At 32.4% G+C, this 26,294-nt stretch overlaps 1 protein-coding gene across 1 annotated transcript; it reads right to left on the reverse strand.

The window, feature by feature from the left end:
• Positions 1-612: 612 nt before the first annotated feature.
• Positions 613-3,540, reverse strand: LOC105791064 (pentatricopeptide repeat-containing protein At5g11310, mitochondrial). The gene is made up of 2 exons (XM_012618942.2): positions 2,984-3,540; positions 613-2,262 (listed from the first exon to the last, which is right to left on the reverse strand). Exons 1-2 carry the CDS (start codon positions 3,531-3,533, stop codon positions 1,034-1,036), a joined length of 1,779 nt encoding a protein of 592 aa, XP_012474396.1. The 5' UTR covers positions 3,534-3,540; the 3' UTR covers positions 613-1,033.
• Between the last annotated feature and the right edge of the window lie 22,754 nt (positions 3,541-26,294).

A 26,294-nucleotide genomic window follows, 5' to 3' on the forward strand; every position in this document is an offset into this window, starting at 1 on the left:
ATGAAAACTGAAATGATAGAAAATTAAAAGAATGAAAAACATAATTTTTCTTTCCATAGGTGTGCTTGATATGAAAGATGGAAAATGAAAAGAAAAATCCTTTATCTTCTTATTTATTGCTTGGTAAAGTTAAAAAATGGAGGAAATAAAATAAAATATTTGAAAAATATATAATTTTGAACTACCATACACATCTCTCATTTTTTTCCTCTTATCATTTCAATTTAGAAGGATTGATTTTTATATATTAGAATGAAAAATAATCATCCTTCCTATTTTCTTTCCTCCCAACCAAACACGCTCAAAATTTATTTTCTTCACTTTTCCACTCCCTCCCATCCCTCCACTTTTGCATCTAACCACACCTTTAAACTCCATAGCTTACTTGGTTTAATGAAACACCTATTTATTAGATATGCCATGCTTAAGAGAAAATATAACTATTTCAATTGTAGTTTTGAAGTCATGTTCATTTTTTTTTCCGATGCCCCGGGGGGGGGGAGGGGGGGTTAAGGGGTGAACCCCAAAAAATGTACATAATATGGTTCCTCAATTTAGAACACCCAAGTATAATTTAATTCTTACCGGCATCGACATGATTAGCTCCTCAAGTCAAATCCAAGAATAAGATTTGTGATTCCATCTTTGACAATGAAAATAGTGATACTGACAAAAGAAGAGATAGTGCTGAGTAATTGCAACCTCGAAATCTCTCAAAGTCAATTTCAAATAAAAAGCAAGCACTCAATGCATTTACTTCAGATCCTCCAGCTTGAACATCAATCTTTTCTATCATCGTGTCTTCTACATACCGATATGTGCAGTGTAAAAATGGCCTTTCATTTTCATCATACCGCTGCTAATATTATACTCAAAGATATATGAGCTTTCACACGGTATCTTAATCACAAAACAGAGTTCTCCACAATCAATTTCCATTATGTTTTCCCCGGAGATAACAAAAGCCATCTAACAACTGCTCCAAAATTTCATGAAGCCTGCTCCATTGTAGTTGCTTCCTTGCAGTTAGGCCTTAACTATTCATACTTGTTTCTTTAGCTCTTTTCTTGATAATCTCAATCAACTGGCCAGCTCTTGACACAGCATTTTCAGATAAAAATCTATGCTTAACAAGTTCTCTCGGATCATTACATGTTTTTAGCATATCAGACAACTGCTTTATGGATGTCCTCCTTGCTTGTGACGAGTCCTCATCTCCACCATATGTATTGGGCAATTTTTTGGAAGAATGGATAGAACTCATTATACGACATAGTTTACTTGCCATCTTTGTCATTCCCCTTTTCTTTAACTCATCATTCATTCTCTGGAAAGTGAGGTATTGTGGAGCCAAACCCCTTTGTATCATGTCCTCAAACTCCCAAAAAGCATCTTCAAACCTATGCATTTTGCAAAGCAAATGAACCAACATAGTGCTAGAAGCCAAGTCCCTATCGTATCCCCTCACCATCATTTCTTTGCTAACCTGAACTGCCAAGTCCAACCTCTCCTCCTCACACAGAAGCTTCAACAAAACCTGGTAAGTAAGCCGATCAGGAGTATGACCAGACTGAATGATCTTTGTATAAAGGTTCATTGCTTCCTCAATTTTCCTGAATTTCAAGAAATATCGAAAGAAATAATTGTAGGTTGTAGTGGTTGGGATGCAACCCCTGCTAATCATCATCTTAAGTATTTTACTAGCTCCTGCTAAATCTTTGGACTTGCAGTAACCTTTTACTAAAGAGTTATATGTCGAAATATCAGGGCTAAGTTCACAGAATAAAACTCGTCCCATCATCACTAATGCATCCTTTAACCTACCTGCTTCCCCAAGTGCATCAATAATTGGATTATATACTTTTAAGTTCGGCTGAATTCCTACTCCCTTCATTTCATCAACCAATTCCATTGCCCTCTCAACACGACGCATTGTACAGTATCCTTCTATTAAGGTACCATATGATACAACACTAGGTGACACACCATTCTTTTTCATGTCCAACCAAAGTTTCTCTGCATGCTTGAGCTTTCTCAACCGTAACCATCCATTTAATAGCATGTTATAAACCTTGATTGATGGAACCCAACAAAGATCTGTCTCCTTTTTTCTAGAGAAATATTCACTTGCCACCCCAACGTGCCCTTCCTTACATAGGGAGTCCAAAATTATTTCAAAAAGATTACTTTTGTCATTAGAACTGCAAATTTTATCTAAACAGCTTGCAAATTCAAATGTCCGGATAGCAGGCTGAGTCATACCTGCATGATTATATACTGCATCACTAAACCAAAAGAAATATAAAATTCAATGGGAAATTTAAACTCTTTAAAGAAGGTTTATTTTCTTATCATGTACTAATTTTAAATGATCATATTAACTTAATGATTCAATGTTGAGTTTCATTAGACAAGTACATTTACCTGCTCAAATATAGTAGTAATCCATAACTTCTAAGTCCAAAACAAATATCTTATTCACAGAGTTGCAAATTCATCATCGAATTGGTATATACTGCACATGTGAGTAGATATACCTGCTCCAAATATGGGACAGTAGTAATCCATAATTTCTTGGCCCAAGAACAATTTCTTATTTACGGATTCGCAGATTCATCATCGAATTGATAAAAAACTGAACATGTAAGAACATACACCTGCTCGAGATATAAGGTAGTAGTAATCCATAAGTTCTTAGTCCTAAAACGATGTCTTATTTACATATATCATCTCGATATATAGGATAGTAATGAGCCATAATTTGTTATTCCGAATCCAATATCTTATTTAGGGATTTGCAAATCATCATCTATATACCTACCTTAAATTCGTTAAGAAAACAATATTGAAGGTCAATAATGCAAAATGTAGACACAGAAATAGAATGTGAAGGATTGCTTTATCAGGAATTCAGGAGTCCAAGATTAAATTTCTAGCAAAAAGCAAGTTCAAAGCTTTTTACGCAAAGCATGAAGGAAATTACCAGAGCGAGCGTATCGTCTGATCAAAATTATAAAGGTATTGACAGAAACCAAATTGGAGTCCTCCTTCCCAACATCAATCCGATCAAGAACCAAAGTCCAGGCGTCCTCAAACTTCCTAGCTTTACCAAGAATATTGATCATCGAATTAAACAACGTCGCAGATGATTCAAACCCAGGTTTCTTTTCAGCCCAAAGAAATAAATTATGCAACAATTTTGGAGAAGAATCAAAGCGCTCGAATATTGCTTGAACCAGATCCGGATCAGGGTCTACCCTTGTTTGGTCCAAAGCGGACTCGAAAGATGAACTGGAGGTAATGGCTGGGTCTTTGAGGAGATTGGAGATGATGGAAATTTTGTTTTGGGAGAAACCTGAGGTGGGAGTTGGGTGAGGTCTGGTGTTAGAAAGAGGAGATGAAGAAGGTGAGGGCCACTTCATAGAAGGATCACCTTTTTTGGAAATCCGTGATTGATCGGAGAAGAATAGCCTTCGCAGATCATTTACATTCAGAAGAAGGAAACGGCGTTGCTGCTGGTAGAGAGACTTCATTTTTCTTGTCTTCTAAAGAAATCCTGAGGTTTTAGGTGGGTTTTAACGGTCGTATTATCGTTGGGTAAAGACCCAAAGAATTTGGAGAAATTTGAAAGCCCATTAATATTGGCCATGATCTTGAGAATTTTGAAAAATTCCCACTCTAACACTGCATTTGAGGCCCAAAATGTTAGAAATCGAACGTTTAGAAACGAAGAGAAAATCCAAGAAGCATATAGCAAGCAGGAAAGTACAGAGAAAAAAATGGCTCCACTAAACTAGCATAACACCCCAATTATCAGGTAAATTGTAGACAGTGGTGCTTTAAAAGAACAAATAGAAAAAAAAAATAGATGGTAGTTTTTGGTTATTAATGTTTTTGTAACTATACTACCAATTAATAGCATTCCCTACAGGAGCACTTCTCCCTGCATTGCTCCATAGGCAAAACTACATACATGGAAGCCAGGAGCCTTGCCCCCATGATACCAACTCCATGGGCAAAGCTAAGCACCAAGACTTGTCATTTTCATGTGGTCTAATCATAATGAGCAAAGCAAAGCAATTTAAGTTGAAGTTGCAAGCATTTGTGTAAGAATTCGTTTTCAGCCATTTTGTGAAATAATTTTTATTTAATAAAATTCTGCCTTTGTGCATATTTTCCAAGTGTGGACAAATTTAGGTTGTGTTCTTTATTGCTTTCCAGATGAGCTTTTGTATGTAAAAATGTTTTTCCCTGAAAAGCAATAAAGAACAGACTTCAGTAGTAGTAAATTTTCAACTTATTTGAAGTGCTTTTGGGCATATGAAAAAACAGAATTTTTTAGCTTTTTCAGCCAAAAAATACTTTTGGGCTGGTATTTTACTTTTTTAGCCAAACACAACACTAGTTCTTTGTTTTCATCTAGAAAGCACTTTGCTTTCATCTCTTCATCGCTGGTTCTTTGTTCCTCTGCTGGGTCTTTGTTCCTCTTCTCCACTAAAGAAGTCTCTGGTTCTTTGTTCCTCTTCTCCACCACCGGTGAGTTTATCTTTTTCTTCTCTTCTTCTGTATATTTTTGTTTGTCTTTATTATGGGATTGATTTTTATCATTATTTCTTCTGTATATTTTCTCCTCTTCTCCACCACCGATGCTTCTCTTTGGAAGATTTTTTTCTCCCATTCAAAGCCCACATTTTTATTTCTTCTCCCATTCAAAATCTCTTTACTTTTCGACTTTTAGAACGAATTCACCTCTCGTTTGTTGTTACAATGCTGATTTTTTATGCTTTTGTTTTCTGTAATGTGACTAGTAAAGAACACTTGAAGAAGAAGGGGTAAATGCCAAACAATTTCTGGCATTTTAGTTCTAGCATTTTAGTTCTACAATTTAATATAGTAGGACGACATTTTAGTTCTAACATTTTGTCGAACAATTTTTGGGTAGAATTGATCATGCCAACTTTGCTGTAAAATACAATCAGGCAATTTAGTGAGCCTTTCAAGGAAATATCATTATACCAATAAGGTTTGAGTACTTACCATGTTCATTAATAACAATAGGGTTCTGGTCATCCTTTTTAGCCTGGTCTTGAGGCATAAACGTTAGATGCACACTACTAATTTCTGCATGTGTTTGAGTCATAAAACCAGCTGACCAAGCTTCTAGGTAAATCATTACTCAGCTTTGATACCATGTTGCAATACTCATGATGAAGTAGAGGTTGTTTAGTGATGACAATATCGAATTTGGCAAGGTACTGTATAATTGCCTATTTGGACAAAAACATTCCAATTCAAAGGTTTAACATGTTTGTTATTTCTGCAAGGTCTCTATATTACTAATACTTGTTTGCCAATCAGGATATATACTTATAAGGGTACCTTTGCTACTTAATCAAAATCTCCCTGAATTGGACCAATGCAATGACTGATAAATTTTGGTTTTTAACAGGTACAGAGGAAGATATGGGCAACATTTTAATCTGTTTCAAGTTATAGATATAGGAGATAGATTATATAGTAAATCAAATGTTGCAGAGAGCTGGATTGTTTATATTGTCTCCAGCCAAGCAATTATAGTTATTTGGTCTGCCTTTTAAGGATTATCAAACTTGTTTCTTAGTAACTATATATTATTATGATGAATTGTTACTTTTGCTTGAATGTATGGTTTATCCATGGTTGAACTCTCTTATCTACCTTTGTTGTCTCCAATTCCTTTTTTCTTTTTATTCAATATAGCCATTGACAGTACATGTTTTTACTTGTTTTTGTGGATGCTAGTCACTATAAACATTAGAAAACAACCTTAAATTTTTACCACAGTTTTATCTTGTAGTCAATTCAACAGTTTTCAGTTTTGTCTCCTATTCAAAATTTGTACCCCAAAGATTAAAGTAGTCTTATCCATATGCTGGTGGGATGCTTTTACAATGGTTGTTAAATAAGCCATAAGAAGAGACAAGTCAAATGTTGTCCAACTCATATAGTTTTGTCTCTGTTTTTTAGGATTTTCATGCTAAATAACCAAAAAGCATATGTTTTTTAACGATTATTGTTATTATTCAGTATGGATATGAACAAGCTGCAAGCTTGTATTGGTACACAAGTAAAGCTTAAATTACATAGTGATTAGTATTGTATGTGAGGTCTATTCAAGGAAGTGTGTAAGCTGCAAAGTGCAAACAAGTGGTCATAATTAATAACAAGTTTCAGAAACTAAAAGATTAGATGAATAATGTAGCAATGAAATCATAACTGACCTCCACACTTGTATCTGATCGGACGGTTGGCTATGTTGCACCGTTTAGGGATTGTTATGGCGATTTCTGGCTTGATTCCAGACGATTTAGCAGTGTTGGAGAGCATAACAGAACAGAGGCAGCTTGGAATTAAGAAGAGATGCTATAGCTTCTAGTTTAATGAATTCACTTTAAATTGTAAATGCTATTGTAAAATTTTTAGTATTTATATTTGGTATATAAATATTATCCCTTTTTAAAACTTTAATCCAAATATATGTAATATTTTAATTTGTTAGGTTTATGTTTTCTATGTTATGTTAATATCTAATATGAGTTATATATTCAAATACATTTTAAAATAAAATAATAAAAATGTGTTAAAAGTATTAATTAAAAATAAAAATAATTTTAAAATAATACAATTGTGTCAATATATAATTACAAATATTTAATTATTATATTTAAATATTTAAATATAGTTTATATATTCTAATTAAATTTAATAAATAATTAATATTAATTACTTAGAAATATTTAAAATTAATATTATATATTAAAATATTAACAATAAGTTATAATAAATTATTTTTATATTTTTGCTAAAATATCATAATATTAACTAATTTGAACATTATTTAAATGCATATTTGTTACTTTATAATATCATGTCTAAAATGGACATTTTATTCTTCAAAAGCAGTTTTTGACAGTAATACCAAACACTCAATTTTTTTCAAAAAGCATTTCTCAAAAGCACTTTTCCACGGCACTTTTCAAAAGCACTTTTCAAAAGCAATAAAGAACTAGCCCTTAATCATTGTCTGAAGTTAGGATTACTTATCAAGTTGTTCAAGAAGTTGTAGCATCTTTGATTTTTCATGTCCCTTTCATCGATGTTTCTAGTTTCAAGTCAATTAGGGGTTCCACAAGAAGATTAATTAATTGGCAATTTTGATCATAAGTTCACCATGTAATGTCCCAAATCTCTGGTATAGTAAACAATACTGCTTTGGGACCTAATACAATGAAGCTTTAAAGAGAAAAAAAGAGTTTAATAAGTGAAGTCTTAAGGAATTATTTTATTTTTAGAAAAGGGAATTGCGAGAATGATTGTGAGTATGAGATATTGATATTAGAGGCCAAATCGCAATTTGACTAAATTGAGGAAATATTAGTTAATAATGATTGTTGGACATTAGGATGATTTGGAATATGTATTATGATGAAGGAAACCACTTTATGGACTAAATTATAAAATTCAAAAAGTATGAGGACCTAAAGTGCGAATTTCCTAACAATGAAAAAATAAGTTAAAAACCATGAATGAACTGCCGTATGATCGGAAGAGTAAGTGTAAAGAAAAAAAGGATTTGGGGACTAAATTAATGGAAATGTTCAAGGACTAAATCACAAATTTCCTATCTTATCTTGAAATGACCTAAATGCAAATTTCTGCATGGACTATTATTGATTATGGATGATATGTATAAATTATTGAAAGTTTGAGGTATTAAGTGCCATGAATGGAATAAAGAAATATAGTAAGTGAAAAAGGAGCTAAAGTGCAATTTTACCTCATAAGGGGCATTTTGCTCATTTTACATGGAATCTAACTAGAAATATTATATTTTTTTGGTCGAGACCAAGGTATCCACCAACGACAATAGTGACTAATCCCCTTGCATGGGTGCTCTTCAAAGATGTAAATGGTTGGCCATAAAATCTGTTTTATTCCCATGAGTGAGGATCGAAACCCCAACAATGGATGAAGTAAAGAACCACCATTTGAGATAAAAAAAATTATTGATGTTATCTTTTATTTTAAAAATTTTTTATATACCAAAATTAACTAAAATATTATCCTTAATCAAATTTGCAAAATTCATGAAAAAATCATTGAAAATTAGTTTCAAGTGTTTCTAAACTCATAACATTGATTAAAATGATTTAGAATATTTTTATTAGATTAATGTAACATCTCCAAATTTTTATCGACATGTGGCACTATTCGATAATAAATATAGTGAATTTTTACAAGATTAGAAAATTTATCAAGTAACAGAATTATTATCATAATAAAGTGATTTTGGATATAAGAATTAGTGAAAAGAGTTTTAGAAGTGAGAATGTGACAAAAAAGACTAGATTGTAAATTTTGAAAAGTTTGAGGACTAAAGTGCAATTCTGAGCCAAATGTGAAAAGCAAGTTGTTACCCGTAGTTTTTTTAATGTTTTGATATAACAAAGTCAAATTATAAATTCTCACTTAGTCAAATTTGCAACCAATTGATATAAGCTCTCAAAATTATTCTCAAAGTGTTTAGAAACTCAAAATTGAAAATTCCTTTGAAAAATATTGATTCAAGACCAATTTTAATCTATTGGGACACTTCGACTGATACAATCGAATACCTACATCGATAGAACTAAGCCAAAGAGCACATAATGCGAGTCTCAAGGCCCAATGTTAGTCCTATGGATGTGATGGGCTTACACTACCTCAAGGCCCAATAACAAGGTCAAAGGCCAAGCAAATCAAACCAAGATTTGATAAAGATAATATGTGATGATGAATCTTTTTGAGAAAAGGGGAAATGATACATGCACAAAATTGATAAATTTATTAAAGTCAATTTAACCAAACTGCCAATTTTCAAGCTGAAAAGATTAATCAACTTGTGACAAATTTTTGGATGGGATATAGACATTTATGGACTTAGATTTCTGAATCTATCTATTAGCTTCGAAACAAACTTTGAATCACTCAATTTTGAGTGCGGGAGCTCAAGTTATAACCGTTTTAGTCAAAACTGCGCAAGCAGAATTTCTAGACAATATTATTACAGAAATTACGAGTTTCGGGCTTTTTATTCGAGTTTAAATCATATTTGGCTTGAGTATCAAACTTAATTTTTATTATATATGAGCCCAATATTTTATTTATTAAGTTTTATTATTTTATTGTTTATTTATTTCGAATTTAGGATAATTTTAAGTATTTTATGTTATTCAAGAGTTTTATGTCAACAAGAAAGTTTTGTTTAAAACTACTTGTTGTTTAGATTAACTAGAGTTTCAGTATACTTGAAAGTTTTATTTAGATGTATTTAGCTAGCCTATATAAAGGCCTCTTCATTATACACAAACAATCAATTCATTCATTATTCATTTTGAGTTAATAAAATTCTATTCGAGTTTTCTTTTTAAGAATTTCTCAAATTTCTTCTAAAAGAGTTTTAACAATCTTTTCATATTGTAGGGATCATCTTCAAGCTTTTTCTTGCCAAATTTTCTTTCTTAGAGGAGAAATTAGAGTCGTTTGAAGGGGGTTGTGAATTCATTGGGTTTTCAAGGCTCCTTAGGACTTCTACACGCCATCTTCATCTTCTTCCATCTATCTTTTTTATTTTCTTCTTTATTATATTTTATTCCTACTTAATTATTCAAATCATTGATTTATTTAATTTTTTTTCTATATTAATTATCTATTTTAATTGCTTCTTTTAATTTTTCTTTAGATTTGATTAGGATTTATTTGCGTTTCAGGTTGTGTCAAAATCTAAGTTTTTTTTCCGGTCATCTACAGTTTTTAGTCAAACCTGCGACTTGGACAAACTTACGATCTTGTTCCGTGCGATTCTTGATAATTTCGTATCATTTTATTGGGTGTTTTAGGTGTTATTTGTGTTCTTATAAATTGATTTCTAGCAAACAGCCTTTAGGAAAAAAATATTTTTTAGTGGGTAAACTTTTTCTAAATAATCTGAAATTTTACATACTGATTCTTGACACTCTATTTAAATATAAAAAATATTTCCCACAAAAAAGTGATTGAAAAAGTGCAAAAATAGAAAAATACGAAAAAAGATAAAAAAATATTTTATTGGTTGAGTTTCGTGCCGAAACTTTCCAGTTACTTCGCAATTTTTTGGGTTTTCGAGTTTCAGCGATTTTCATTTACTCTTAGGCTTAGGTTTTCATTTGTTTTTTTGCTTTTTATTGTTCTTTTACACATTCTGGCTCACTATTGTTTCTTGTGTTAGTAGGTTAAATCACATTGCACATTCCTTCTTTTGTGCAACACAATTCGTTGGTGTCTAGCCAGTTTTGGACTCCTAGTGCCATTAGGTTTGCTTTGCTAGATCGATTCTCACACATCCTGATTGGTTAATATAAAATTTTTTAAAAGACTAAAAGACTATTTCTTACCTCATTGAGAGTTTCTATTTAGAAAAATAGGAACCAACAATATAGGGTTTTGATGCCACAAGGAAAACCTTGATAAGTCCAGATAAGTTTTTTCAAGAACAAAGAGATAGAATGCTTACAAATTATAAAAATGTTCATTAGTCTTGGAAGGGTTTACAAGCTACTATTTATAGACACTGTCATGGCATGTGAAGAGCTAAAATTCGACTATTAATGAAATCTAGAATTTGAAGGCTCTAAAAATAGGTCTAGTAGTTTCGGGTATGTTTACTAGGTTCCAAGTGAAAATTAGGAGTTAATCGGGTTTATTACTAAATTTTTTATTATTAGTTAGTTAGCTTAATTTCATTTAAAAATCGAGAAATAATATTCCAAAAAATAAAAATATTTTTATAAAATTTAATTTTATAGTTTTAAATAATTTTGGGTAAAATAAATATTTTGGGTCAAATTAGAATTGAAAATTAAATTAAAATAGGGGTTTAATTGAGAGAATTTAAAATTTAATTACATAAGAGCATTTTGAAAAACAAGGAAAATATTTGAGTGGTTCTATGGTAAATTACCCATATTTTTGGAATTTTGGAGGGAGAGGTTTATTTAGTAAAACAAGGGAATTGTGGGAGTGGCCTGATGGTAATTTCCCCAATTTTTTGGAAATCAGATGCGGGTTCTTCAGTTTAAAAACACTGTAACCTCCTCACTTCACATACAATTCTCACCCGATATCTAAGCATTTTCTCTCATTTTTCTTTTTCATTTTCGAAGTCCACATATCAAAGATTAGATCTCATCTTTTATTCTCTCAAAATTCTTTAGAAAAGATTTCTAAAGTTGAGAAAAAAACTCATTCGAGTTCTTCAAAGATCTTGAGCCAATCTTCAATATTGGTGATTCCAAATCGATTGAAGGTATTTTCTCATCTTTAAATTCATTCTAAGGTTGTTTTAATCATTATTTTTTTATCTAAATTGATTAAAATGGTTTTTCAAATCTTGATCTCTTAGCACTTAAACATGAGATTCATCAATAGTGAATTCATGGTTTTGAGTTGGAATCCAAGTTTAAATGAATGTTTAAGCTCAAATCATGTTTATTAAGAAGTTTTTGATCAGAAAACAAAAGATCAAACTCGTTTGGTTGATCAATTTTGACAAATCCATTTTTTTAACAAGAACATGAGTTGATTTTCCGAAAAATTATGAAACGGTTTGTTTGATGAAATTGATGCTTAGATTTTGTGTTGATAGATTAGGGATGATGTTTAGAAATTTTTTTTGGTGCAGAAAAGGTCATTTGGGGCTGAAATTTGTGTTTTGGCTAGATCGTGAGTTTTCGGTAAGGTAAATTTGAGAGGCGTTTCAGATCTGTGTAGTCCATGATTTTTTTATTTTCTTATTGTTAATGATATCTTGTAACATGTATTATTCCTCTGTTTAAGATCCACATTGAGGAGGGGCTACTGCTAATTAGAATTGAGGTCCAAGCACAGCTACTTGATACACTTTGGCTTGAGAAGCAAAGTGTGAATGTGAGTGGTTTTTAGAGGTAATTGGTAAACATGCATATTTACATTCTAAATTGAGGTTTTGAATTGTGTTTCTAGTGATTCAATTGTATCTCAAATGGTTTATATTTCAAAATTGATTTTAATTTTATGAAAGTATATTTGTAAATGATTTATGGAAACTATTAATAGAGTGTTTGTTATGGTTGATTTGAATTGTATTGATTAATAATTGGAGCATGGATTACTGTATATTAGAGCACTTGGTGACAATTTTATAGTTGGTTTTAGATCCATGGACAAAGACACTTATTGAGCTTATCTATTTTGATGTTAAAATTGCTAAGTGACATGCTTTAAATTAAAATTTTATATCCTGAATTAAGTGCTTAAATATCAGTGTTTATGCCTGGTGTATTTGATTATATTTGCAACATTGCATAGTGGATCCATTGGATATAGACGGCATGCCATAAGATTAGTGAGTACTCACCATTACATGTGTTATTTGTGAGCATATGGCTCTTGGAGTATTGACTTTGCTGGAGTGAATAAGGAAGTGTTGAGTCTTTTTTCTCCAGTCAATCATTGGTGATTTCAAGGCAACATAAGGGAGTGTGTGGCTACGCCCCACTCAACCGGAGTATTGTATTCGATATTTGGGAGATTGGAGATTCATTTATCCAATGCATGATCACATGTTTATATTTTTCCATGGATGTCATTTTCTAATATAAATGTGTGTATGTTAAATATATTATGTTTTCATGTCAAAATAAATGTGATTTTTACTCATGGAATAACATGTAGAATTATGATGTTATGGTGTTGCATTGTTGCTGGAAATTTTAGTCAATTGAATGCCATAATTGAGCATGAAAATATAATTGAAACTATAGATCACATACCTAAAATTTGATACATGATATGCCTTGGTTTAAGTATGTCTTTTGTTTGATTTACTTATTGAATTTATGGTCATTCACTAAGCTTTTTCAGCTCACACCCTTACAACTTTGGGCAGCATTTTTCCAACTTTGGAGAGTCGAAGAGTAAGGGCAAGGCTAGTCCAAGTTTAAGGCTACTTGGTAATAGAGATTAAGGACTTTTCTATAGATACATTAGAGGGCATTGTGGCATTCAATTGGGATAATTTGATACACTTGTAATGGATGTTTGAGACTTACATTTGGATATTAATTTTGAGATGTTATATTTGTTTTTTTTTTATGTTTGGTTTTATGGTTAAATTTTGAGTGTAGTATTGTATGTTGCTAAGTGATGACATGGTGATTGAAGCATAAAATTTTCACTAATACATTTTAATTGTAGTTTGTCAATGAGTGGATAGCTTTGTGACTAAGGTAAGTTTATTGTATGTTTTAATTGTTGTTTGTTAAGCATGATTTTGAATGTTTAAATTATTATACACATGTTGTTTATTAGTTTGTATGAATCAAATTCATATATTAATTATATCTATGTTCTCTATTTGAGTACAACAAGTTTGTACATATAATATGTTTAATATTTAACTATCAAATTAAATTAATTTAACAATTATTTTAATTTATGTGACAACTAAATACAATACCAAATCGTTTCAACTATAGGGTGTGACCCTGTACGCTTTTGTAACGTTGTTAGTAATACTAGAATGTTTCCAACATTACAAGCAATGAGTGGCATCTAGCAATGCATTATTGCCACCCAAGTTACAAGTCGTGATTCGACATAACCTTTCTATGATAATCTTTTCATGTATTATATCATTTTATCGTTAATACCTAGATTGGACACAAGTCATGAAATAGTCACACTTGTATAGTCTAATCTCATATTTCTTGATTTTCTGAGCAGACTACAATAAACAAATAAGTGTGATATCTCATACCAACTTATTCAAGCATGGTCATGCATTTTGAGTCTCACTCCATTAAGAGGCCTAAGATATTGCTCCCATTATGTAGTAGGAATAAATCTTTTCTTGATCAACCATATCTCACTACATGGATTGGGATATATCCAACACCAGTCTTTATAGTACAACTTGTTACAGTAGACGTTTTGATTGTATCAAAATATACGACTTACGATGTTGGGACAATGATGATATCAAGTCTAAGGATCATATACATAGTTATCACTATGAGTAATATTGTGACTATTACATAATAATCCAAGAAACATACTCATAGCGGGTCAGTCCAATATGTTATTCTCTAACACATACATACTCATGTATTGATTTTGACATCCCTATGTCAATGACAATTCTTTGTCATCAATCAACTATACATTAGTCTCAATCCATTATTGTTGTCCAAGCCCACAATAATACTTGACTAAGGACCTTTTTAAGAATAATCATATTTTCTTAGGACTTTATTACAATTCAGTTTATTTATATGCACAAAGAAAAACTAAAATAATAATGGCAATGCCTTATATTAATAAATAAGGTAACACAAGTATGTGATTACAATAATCTCATGATTGGCCTTTGGGCATACACTAACAATCATAACATCCATGGTTAGAATTTTAGAAACTCACCTGCAGCTTCATCGTCTCCATAGATTAGCCTTTTCGAATGCTAGAGCTTTCATTCTCCAACTTGTTGGTTTCCTTACTTTTCAATCTCAATCCTCATGAAGTTTGCTCCATGCAAAACCTTCCATGGCCTATTCTTCTTCAAAGTATCCAAAGAAGAAGATAAAGAAAAGAGAAAATGAAATAGAACCGGGACGAAAATCATCCCTGGGAAGCCATCTCCCTGCTATTTATGGCCTTTCCCGCGCTATTACCAACCTTATGAGAACCATCCATTTCTAATCATGTTGTCCCCCACTATGGAACCGGTTGGTTCCATTCTAACCAAACCAGGTGTTTTCAACCATGTCCAATTTAGTTTTCAGCTTTCCCGTTTCTTTCAATAGAGGCCCCCAACTTGCGGTCTCTTTCATTTTAGTCCTTCAATTATTTCAAGTTTCTAGGTTAATTGGAAATTGGGTGTTATAGAAAACTCATCTAACTTTGAAACATGACTGTTTTATTTTAGTGGAGTTGAGAGCTAAACCTATTTTTCTTCAAAGAATACAAGAGTTATAGATAAGTGATTTTGAATTGTTAGCTAAACGAAAAATTGTTGAAAATGATTAGACCTTAGAGTTGAGTATTGATGCTAACAGGAATCTATGCTTTTGAAATCGTTTGTGTGTATCAAGAAATTTACACCGATGGTCTATAATAAAAAGAGAATCTCAGAATACGTGGTTAAATGCCAGATATGCCAACAAGTTAAAGTTGAGAATCAAATTCCATCAGGTTGGTTACAGTTATGGTGATTCTGGAATGGAGATGGGAATGAGTTACTATGAATATGGTATCGAGTTTACCATTGTCACTAAAAAAGGAAGCTGCAATCTAGATTACGTTATGTATCACTATCTATCAATTTAGATTGAGACCTGAAATGTACCTCTGGATCTTGTGTAGATTATATGAAGTCCTGATCACAAAATGAGATTCCAGCATAGCGTATCATCTTCAAACTGAAGGACAATTAGAATGGATAATTTAGATATTTGAAGACATGCCATATTGCTATAAAATTTAATTTGAAGGCAGACAAGAGGAATTCATATTGTTAATTGAGTTCACGTATAATAACAGTTATCGGTCGAGTATCAAAATGACACCATACGAGGCTTTCTACGAACGTAAATGCAGAACTTGGTTTTACTGGTTAGAGTTGAGGGAAATAAACCTTATAGGGACTGATCTGATTTTTGAGACAGACAATAAAATCAGGATTACATGAGAGACTATTTAAAAGTCGCCTCAGATTGACAGAAATCGTACGTTGAATTATAGAGAAAATTTATCAAATTTCAGATCAGTGATAAAGTAATTTGGTATCATCGTAGTATGAAAGAGGATATGTGGAAGCTAGAAAATAACCATGAGATTCGCAGTACCTTAACCTTTTCGCAGGTGAAAATTTCACGGACAAAATTTCTTAGGGAGGGAGAGTTGTAAAAACCCGATTTTCAATGGTGTCAGAAATAGTGGTTTGGGGCCATAATTCTGACGAGTGAGTCTGTTAATATTTACATGTGAAATATGATGTTATTGTAAATTTCGATTTTATAGATTTTATTAATTGATCAGTCAGTCAAAGTACAAGTGGTTCATGCTAAAAGTCAATGATGATGGAAAATGAGGTTTCGGGACCTCGTTTCTATAAACCGAGCTCGTAAATATTTTTATTAAATATTTATGGAGTTTTTATATTGGTGAATTGAAATTTGGTTAGATAATTTTTCTGAATTAGTGACTACTTAAGGTACAAGAACTAAATTGTAAAAAATGTAAAAATTAATCACTATTAATTTTTATTGACTAAAAAGACTTAAATAACATTATTTCAAGGACTTAAGTGGCAATTTGGCCTCGTTAGAATATAGTGGATGGAAAATACATGACTTTGGCTTTATTTTGTTATTGAAATTATCATTAAAAGTAAATAAAATAATAAAACATTAAAGTAGTGGAAAGACAGAATTTTTCATTCTCTTCTCTTTCACCGTTTGAACACCATTGATGGAGGAATTGAGAGCTTCAAATTCTTCCAAAAAATCAGCCCTTGCATGTGGTGAATTCGAGATCGGGAATTGTACCAAATCAGAATTAATTGAGGAAAAAGGCAAATAGCTAATTAGTCCTTAGAGAATAGACCATTATCTATTTTTCCAGGTAAGTTCATATGGTATGTTTGTGTTAAATTGTTATGTATTTAAAATTATAATTATAAATATGTGTAATTGAAATATTGATTGTTTACAATTTGGTACAAAAAGGTGAGATATGGATTAAATCACAAAGAAATGACAAATTGACTGATAAATTGAATATGATTGTAATATGAGATTGATTAGTTGAATTGAATCAAATTAATATGATTATGTTTGTTCATCGAGATAGAAGACTAATTGAATAGATTTAGAAATATTATATATTGTTGTAACTACAAAATTGGCTTTAAAATACAATAATTTATAAAGTTATGCATACAAATTGATGATTTGTCACAGCCTGTTTTTAGTGGCGTCGGAAACAGTGGTTTTGAGACAACAATTTCGATGAGTGAGTTGTTATTTTGATATCTATTTAATGTCCGTGAGATTATATTAGTGTCGAATTAAAGTTTCATTGAGAAATTTTGAAGTTTAAATAGTTAATTAAGTAAAAAGGACTAAATCGTAAAAGGTGTAAAAGTTGAATTCTATTAGTTAAAAGGGCTAAATGACTATGAAAAGGAAAACTAAAAAATTTAGATGGTAATTATACCATAAATAAGATAGTGGATTGTGATGGATAGGTTTTATGATAGTTTAAATGATTTATAAAGGTTAATTTAGTAATTTTATAAATAAATGAAAAAGATAAAATAAATTAATGTATCATATTCCTTATTCTTTCATTTGAAAACCTAAAATAGCCATTAGAGAAGGAGGAGAGTTCAGCTAAGCTTATTCAAGTGCATGGTATGTGATTTCGATCCTATTTTTAATTATTTTTATGTTTTTGTAATCGTTTTAGCTTAATCTAGCTAGCTCGGGGTTAATTTGAAAAACTGCTAAAGGTTGAGGGACTTGCCATGATTTTTTTCAATAGGTTTGAAGTTATTTGATAGATTATTAATCTTGGTTGTAAAATAAACATGTTTTGTTAAGTGATTTTTGATGAAATTGTAAATAGGGATTAAATTGTTAAAAAAGGTAAATCTATGGGTTTTATTCTGCAATTTTTAGAAATAATGAGTTGTTTCAAGATCCCTTGTAACATTGGTTAACATGGATTTAGGTTCAAATGGTTTAATTGCAAGTTATGGGCTTAAGGACTAAATTGGGAAAAGTTAAAGTATTATGGGTAATTTCATAATTTTACATCAATATGATTTATGGATTAAATTGAATACTAGAATTACTCAATTGAATGAAATTATTGATTTAGATTAAGATAAATAACAACTGAACTTAAATCGATGAAAGGCTAAAGCTTTGGATTAGTGTTCAACTCTACTTCTACAACCAAAGTTATTGAGATCAGTTTGTTTGAATTATAATCGTATTAATGTTAGCTAAATTGATTATTTTCTATGTTGCATTAATATAAACAGACATGAAATTTCATATGTATCAATGATTGAGTAATTGACGAATAATGAATCTCATTTGAACCTTAAGAAATCTTAGGATACGAATGACATGCCATTAGGGATTTCATGTTTCAGGTGATGGTCTTGAATGTCTTACCGATGGCTAAGGTCCTGAATTTGTTGCTAATTCTCCATAGCTTGTGTGAACAGTATTGTGTATCTTATATTCTGACCCACAACTCGTGTGAAAAGGCCCATTTCACAGCTGTGTGAACACTATTGAAAAGAAAGGTTACGGTTATATAGAAATGCACACTATGTTTGTGAGCATTCCCAAGTATTCGATGCAATTCTAGATGGTTCAATGGGTAAGAAAAGGAAATGGCATGGTATGTGTACAAATGAAACGGTTCATGATCATATGGCAAGCTTGATGAATTAAATGATGTGTAGGTGAAACTTACTTATTATGTGATTGGATTCATTTGTATCATGGATAAGTATACTAGCTTGTGAGTTGATGGTTCTTGTATAGGCTTATGCTAAGCTTGTCGTCCTGGTTATGATATAATGTTTGCCCTATAAATTATACTAATGAAATGGTAAGTTATGTTTAAGTTTATACGAGCTTACTAAGAATCATTTTCTTACGTAGTTACTCTCTTTTGTTTTATAGATGATCGAAAGCTCGATCGGTTGGAAGCTTGCCAAGGATCAATCACACTATCCAGCAACCATTCAGTAGTTTTTGTGTATTTTGGCCAAGGTTATAAATGGCATGTATAGGATCTTTCGTTATGGTATTTCTTGAATATGTAATGGTTGATTTGGTTAGAACATGTTTTTGAAGTTTATGCTTGTTTTGTTGAGCTTTGGAAACTTACCAAGTTAGGTCATTTTGGTCACTTTTAAGAGTTTGTATATAAGACCTTTTGGTATGTTTGTGATGGCATGTAAATGGTCATTTGTGATATGATTTGGTAGATGATTGAGTTAGGTTATATGCTTGAAAAGTAGCTATGTTGCTTATTTTTTATCCATGTTGTTTTGATACAATTGTGGTGCATTTGAATGGCATATTGGTTAGATGAATTAGGATGTTTGAAATAATATGTTTAGGTGTATTTTAATGATGTTTAAATCCCTTTAATGTGTGCCCAAACGGAATGGTTACTTAGGTATGATTTGGTTTTGAAATGGCTTGAATTTAGGGCCAATTTATGGATCACAGGGCCTGGGACATGGGCTATCACATGGCTGTGTGACACACACGGCCTGGCTACATGGTCGTGTGACACACACGGCCTGGCTACACCGTTGTGTGGCAACTCAGAGAGTTACACAGTCTAGCACACGGTCGTGTGACCCTACTCAGTGAGTGACACGGGTGAGGACACGGGTTGGGACACGGCCATTTGTCATTTGTTTGATTGTTACACGGTCAGTGCTATGTCACACGACCGTGTGAACCTTATTTTCACATTTTTACATATTTTCTTAAAACTTCTGTTTTGTTTCAAATTAGTCCCAAATTATTTCTAAGTTATTTTTAAGGCCTCGAAGGCTCGATTTAGGGACCATATGCATGTGTTAAATATGATTTTGATTGAGTCTAATTTATTAAATGCTATGATGATAAATTTGTTTCGACTGATCGATAATGCTTTGTAACTCTAATTCGATGATAGAGACGGGTTAGGAGTGTTACATTTAGTGGTATTTGAACTATGGTTTAGTCAGTTCTTGGACTAAACGTAGGATGTATAGAGTTTAGAATACATGTCATTTTATAACCTGTGATGGTGTGATATATTCCGACTCAAAATGAATTATGTTTTCTTATAGATAAAAGATGTCATCCAACCAAGCCGATTCCGATGAGGTTGAAAGTAATGCGCAAGCCTCCGTTCATGGAGTAGCTAGCAGTAGGCCCATAGCTGAGGGCCAGAAAAGTGAGGCTAAAGAAGCTTTCTTCCAAATAATGTCCGAATGGTTTTGAGTTTATTAGAACAAACCCGATGGCTCAACGACCTCTACCCCTCCGTACCCCAACCTGATCCCTTTATTCCTCAAGGTTTGGAACAAGCACATGTGAACAAGCCTCCAGTTGATAAAATACGTAAGTATGGGGCTGAAGAGTTTCGTGGTATAGCTGAAAACGACCCTGAAAAAGTTAAGTTTTGGTTAAAAAATACTGTGAGAGTTTTTGATGAATTGTCTTGTTCTCCCGATGAATGTTTAAAGCGTGCAGTATCTTTGTTGAAAGACTCAGCGTACCAGTGGTGGAATACTTTGATTGCGGTGGTGTCAAAATATCGTATAAATTTGGATTTCTTTTAGATAGAATTTAAGAAGAAATATGTTCGTCAGCGATATCTTGACAAGAAACGGAAAGTATTTCTTGAGTTAAAATAGGGTCATATGACTGTAGCCGAGTATGAAAGAGAGTTCGTGTGACTTAGAAAATATGCTCGGGAATGTATACCATTAAAGGCTTTTATGTGAACCTGGTTTGAAGACAGTTTAAACGAAGATATCAAGCTATTAGTTGGGATTCTCGAATTGAAAGAATTTGTGGTTTTGGTGAATTGAGCACATAAAGCGAAAGAACTTAGTAAATAAAAAAGAAAGGCAGATTCTAAGGCTCATGACACTAGTAAACGACCTATGGGAAAATCATTTTTGTCTCCATCAAAGAAATCTAAGGAATTTCACAATCATTTTTGTCTCCATCAAAGAAATCAAAGGAAGAGATAAAGGGAAGCAATATTCAAATTCGAGACCTCAAGCTACTTCAGTAGCGAGTGTGGGTAGTGTTCGAAATAATAAACCTGAATGTCAATAGTGTAATAGACGACATTTCTGTGAGTGCAGGTTAAGAGATGGATCATGCTTTAAATGTGGTTCCTATGACCATTTCCTTCGAGACTGCCTTGAGAGATCTGATAAAGAGAAAGCTTAGAACACTCGTTCGAGTGACACGGCTACGATAGGGAGACCATCCAAAAATAGTGGTAATACGGGTAATAGTCAAAGAACAATGAAAGATTCTACTGTTAGATCTGAGGCTCGAGCACCAGTTAGGGCTTATGCAATTCGAGCTCGAGAGGAAGCTTCGGCACCTAATGTGATTCCTAGTATTTTTTCTATCTTTGATACTAATGTTAATGCTTTGATTGACCCGAGGTCAACGCACTCATATATATGCACAACCTTAGTGTCGGATAAGAAAATACCTTATGAGTCAACTAAATGTGTGATCAAAGTAACGAATCCTGTAGGTCAGTATGTGTTAGTTGATAAACTTTATAAAAATTGTCCTTTGATGATTCAGGATTGCAACTTTCCGACTGATTTAATGTTATTACCATTTGATGAGTTTGATTTGATTCTTGGTATGGATTGGTTCACACTGCATGATGCTGTTGTGAATTGTAAACAAAAGCAAATTTTGTTGAAATGTCAGAATGGTGACTTAGTCAGGGTTGAATCTGATAAATTTGATGGTACAGTTAGTATAATTTCAGCTATGTCAGCTCAAAAATATGTTAGAAAGGGTTGTGAGGCGTATCTAGCTTATATATTTGATTCCAGGGCTTTAGAATTGAAATTAGAGTTAGTTCTGACTGTTTGTGAATTCTTAGATGTATTACCAGAAGAGTTATCAGGGTTACTACCAATCAGAAAGGTTGAATTTGCTATTGAGTTAATACCAGAACTTTTTCGATATTGATAGCTCCATATAGAATCGTATCTATAGAATTGAAAGAGTTGAAAGCACAGTTGTAAGAATTGATAGATAGAGGCTTTGTTTTTCTCCCTAGGGTGCCCATGTGTTGCTTGTTAAGAAAAAAGACAGGTCAATTAGATTATGTTTCGACTATAGACAGCTTAACAAAGTCACGATCAATAACAAGTATCCATTAGTGTGTATTGATGATTTGTTTGATCAGCTAAAATGTGCGACAATATTTTCAAAGATTGACCTCCGTTTTGGATATTATCAGTTACAAGTTAAAGATTCGGATGTGCCAAAGACTGCTTTTAGAACCAGGTAACACATTATGAATTTTTAGTTATGTCGTTTGGTTTAACCAATGCATCTATTGTATTTATGAATTTGATGAACAGAATATTCTGGTCGTATTTAGATAAATTTGTAGTTGTATTTATCGATGATATTCTGATTTATTCCCGAGGTGAATATGAGCATGCATAACATTTGAGAATAATTTTACAGATTTTGCGCAATAAACAGTTGTTTGCTAAGTTTAGCAAGTGTGAGTTTTGGCTTCGAGAAGTTGGATTTTTGGGACACGTTGTTTCGGAAGACGGTATTAGATTTTATCTGAATAAAATATCAGCTATAGTAGACTGGAAGCCTCCGAGAAATGTTTCAGAAATTTAAAGTTTCTTAGGTCTAGCCGGATATTATCAGATATTTGTAAAAGGGTTTTCGATGACTATTATATCGTTGACGAAGTTATGCGAAAAAGATGTCAAGTTTGAATGGTCTGAAAAGTGTCAGCAAAGCTTCGACCAGTTGAAAGTGTTATTTACTGAGGCCCTTGTGTTGATTCAGCCTGAGTCCGGCAAGGAAATTGTGATTTATAGTTATGCTTCACTGAATGGTTTAGGTTTTTTTTAATGCAAGAAGGAAAAGTGGTAGCTTATGCTTCCCAACAATTGAAACTGCACGAGAAAAATTATCCAACACATGATTTAGAGCTTGCAACTATTGTATTCTATTTAAAGATCTGGAGACACTATTTGTACAAAGAAAAATGTCACATCTTCACGGATCATAAAAGTCTGATGTATTTGGTGTCACAAAAGACTTGAATTTGAGACAGCGTAGATGGTTGGAGCTACTAAAAGATTATGATTTGATCATTGATTATCATCCAAGAAAAGCTAAGGTTGTTGCTGATGCTTTGAGTAAAAAGTCCTTATTTGCTTTGCGAGCTTTGAACACTCAGTTGACATTGATTGATGATGGTTCCACTATAGCAGAATTAAAAGCTAAACTGACATTTCTACAACAGATTTGTAAAGCTCAGAAAATTGATTCAGAGTTGATTGCTAAACAAGAATAGATTGAAAAGATACCCGATTCAGAATTTCACGTTAGTTCTGACAGTAGTTTGTATTTTTAAAACAGAATATGTGTTCTGAGGAATGACGTCGTTCACAAGATTTTATAAGAAGCTCACAGTAGTATTTTTTTCAATACACCCTGGTAATAATCAAATGTATGGTGATTTGAAATAGATGTATTGGTGGCCAGGTATGAAACGAGAGATTTTAGAGTTTGTATCGAAATGTTTGATCTGTCAGTAAGTCAAAGCCGAGCATCAAGTACCTTCTGGACTATTACAACTTGTGATGATTCCAGAGTGGAAATAGGAATGAGTTACGATGGATTTTGCATATGGATTGCCTTTGTCCTCGTGGAAGAAAGATGATATATGGGTTATTGTAGATCATTTGACTAAGGGTGAGTTTGGATGGGCGGTGCGTTTACCTGCGGTTAGTGTAAAAACAGCGGTGGCGATGAGATTAGTTATTGTAGTGATACTGTAGCGTGAGACAAAAAGTAAGCTAAACGCACCGCACCGCACCCAATCGCCCATCCAAACCCACCCTAAATCCGCACATTTCATTTCGGTACGTATAGATTTTTCACTCGAGAAGTTGGCAGAATTTTATGTTTCTAAAATTGTTAGACTACATGGTGTTCCAGTGTCTATTATCTCTAATAGAGATCCACAGTTCACCTGTCGATTTTGGAGTAAATTACATGAAGTTTAGGTACTCGACTACATTTCAGTACAACATTTCATCCACAGACTGATGGTCAGTCTGAACGAGTGATCCATGTACTCAAAGATATGCTCCGTTGTTGTATTTTAGAGTTCGAGGGTAGTTGGGAGAAATTTCTTCCATTGGTTGAGTTTGCATACAATAATAGTTATTAGGCGAGTATTAAAATGGCATCGTATGAAGCTTTGTATGGTCAAAAATGTCGAACTCCAGTATATTGGACTAAACTGAGTGAGCAAAAGCTTTTCGGTGTTCATTTGATTCGAGAAACTGAAGAAAAGGTTAAAGTAATACGTGATAGTTTAAAAGTTGCTTCTAATCGTCAAAAATCTTATGCGGATTTGAAAAGAAAAGACATTTAATTTCAAATTGGCAACAAAGTGATTCTAAAAGTATCGCCTTGGAGAGAAGTTCTCTATTTTGGATGAAAAAGAAAACTTAGTCCACGATTCATCGGGTCGTATGAGATCATCGAGAGTTGGGCCAGTGGCTTATCGTTTGGCTTTATCGTCAAAGTTAGAGAACATACATAACGTATTTCATGTTTCGATGTTACGAAGGTATCGGTCAGACCCTTCGCATGTAATTTCACCTGTTGATGTTGAGATTCAGCCAGATATGTCATACAGTGAAGAACCAATCAAAATTTTAGATTGGGAAGTCAAAGAGTTAAGGAATAAATGTATAGAATTAGTTAAGGTTCTTTGGCAATGTCATGGAGTCGAGAAAACTACCTAGGAACTGAAAGAAGCTATGAAAGTGCAATACTAGAACCTATTTTCTGGTAAGATTTTCAGGGACGAAAATTCCTTTAGGGGGAGAGTTTTAATAGCCCGTTTCCATTGGTGTCAGGAACAGTGGTTTCAGTTCGATGAATGAGTTATTATTTTGATATTTATTTAATGTCTACGGGATTATATTAGGGTCGTATTAAAGTTTCATTGAGAAATTTTGAAGTTTAAATAGTTAATTAAGTAAAAATGACTAAATCGTAAAAGGTGTAAAAGTTGAATTCTATTAGTTAAAAGGGCTAAATGACTATGGAAAGGAAAAAAAATAAACTTATATAGTAATTATACCACAAATATGATAGTGGATTGTGATGGATAGGTTTTATGGTAATTTAAATGATTTATAAAGGTTAATTTAGTAATTTAATAAATAAATGAAAAGATAAACTAAATCAATGTATCATCTTCCTTATTATTTCATTTGAAAACCTAAAATATCCATTAGAGAAGGAGGAGAGTTCGGATAAGCTTATTCTAATGCATGGTATGTGATTTCAATCCTGTTTTTAATGATTTTTTATGTTTTTGTGATTGTTTTAACTTAATCTAGCTATCCCGAGGGTTAATTTTCAAAAATTTTAAAGATTGAGGGACTTGCCATGGTTTTTTGAATAGGTTTGAAGTTATTTGATAGATTATTAATCTTGGTTGTAAAATAAACATATTTTGTTAGGTGATTTTTTTATGAAATTGCAAATAGGGATTAAATTGTTGAAAATGTAAATCTATAGGTTTTATTGTGCAATTGTTGGTAATTAAAATTTTTTTCAAGGTCCCTTGTAACACTGGTTAACATGGATTTAGGTTCAAATTGTTAAATTGCAAGTTAGGGGTTTAATGACTAAATTGTGAAAAGTTAAAGTATTAAGGGTAATTTCATAATTTTACATAAATATAAATTATGGATTAAATTGAATACTAGAATTACTTAGTTGAATGAAATTATTCATTTAGATCAAGATAAACAACAATTGGACTTAAATTGAGAAAAGGCTAAAGCTTCGGATTAGTGTTCAACTCTACTTCTACAACAAAAGTTATCGAGGTAAGTTCGTATGAATTATAATCGTATTAATGTTAGCTAAATTGATTACTTTCTATTTTGTATTAATATAAACGGACTTGAAATTTAATATGTATTGATGATTGAGTAATTGACGAATAATGAATCCCATTTGAACCTTAAGAATTCTTAGGATACAAATGACATGTCATTAGGGATTTCATGTTCCAAGTGATGGTCTTGAATGTCCTACCGATGGTTGAGGTCTTGCATTTGTTGCAGATTCTCCACAGCTTGTGTGAGCAACATCATGCATCTTACATTTCGACCCACAACTCGTGTGAAAAGGCCCATTTCACTGTTCGTGTGCACTATTGAAAAGGAAAGGATGCGGTTATATGGAAAGACACACTATGTGTGTGAGCATTCCCAAGTATCTGATGCAATTCTAGATGGTTCAATGGGTAAGAAAAGGAAATGGCATGGTAAGTGTACAAATGAAACGGTTCATGATAACATGAAAAGCTTGATGAATTAAATGATGTGTATGTGAAAC

The sequence above is a fragment of the Gossypium raimondii genome, chromosome 8 (genome assembly GCF_025698545.1).
Source record: "Gossypium raimondii isolate GPD5lz chromosome 8, ASM2569854v1, whole genome shotgun sequence".
Lineage (NCBI taxonomy): Eukaryota > Viridiplantae > Streptophyta > Magnoliopsida > Malvales > Malvaceae > Gossypium > Gossypium raimondii.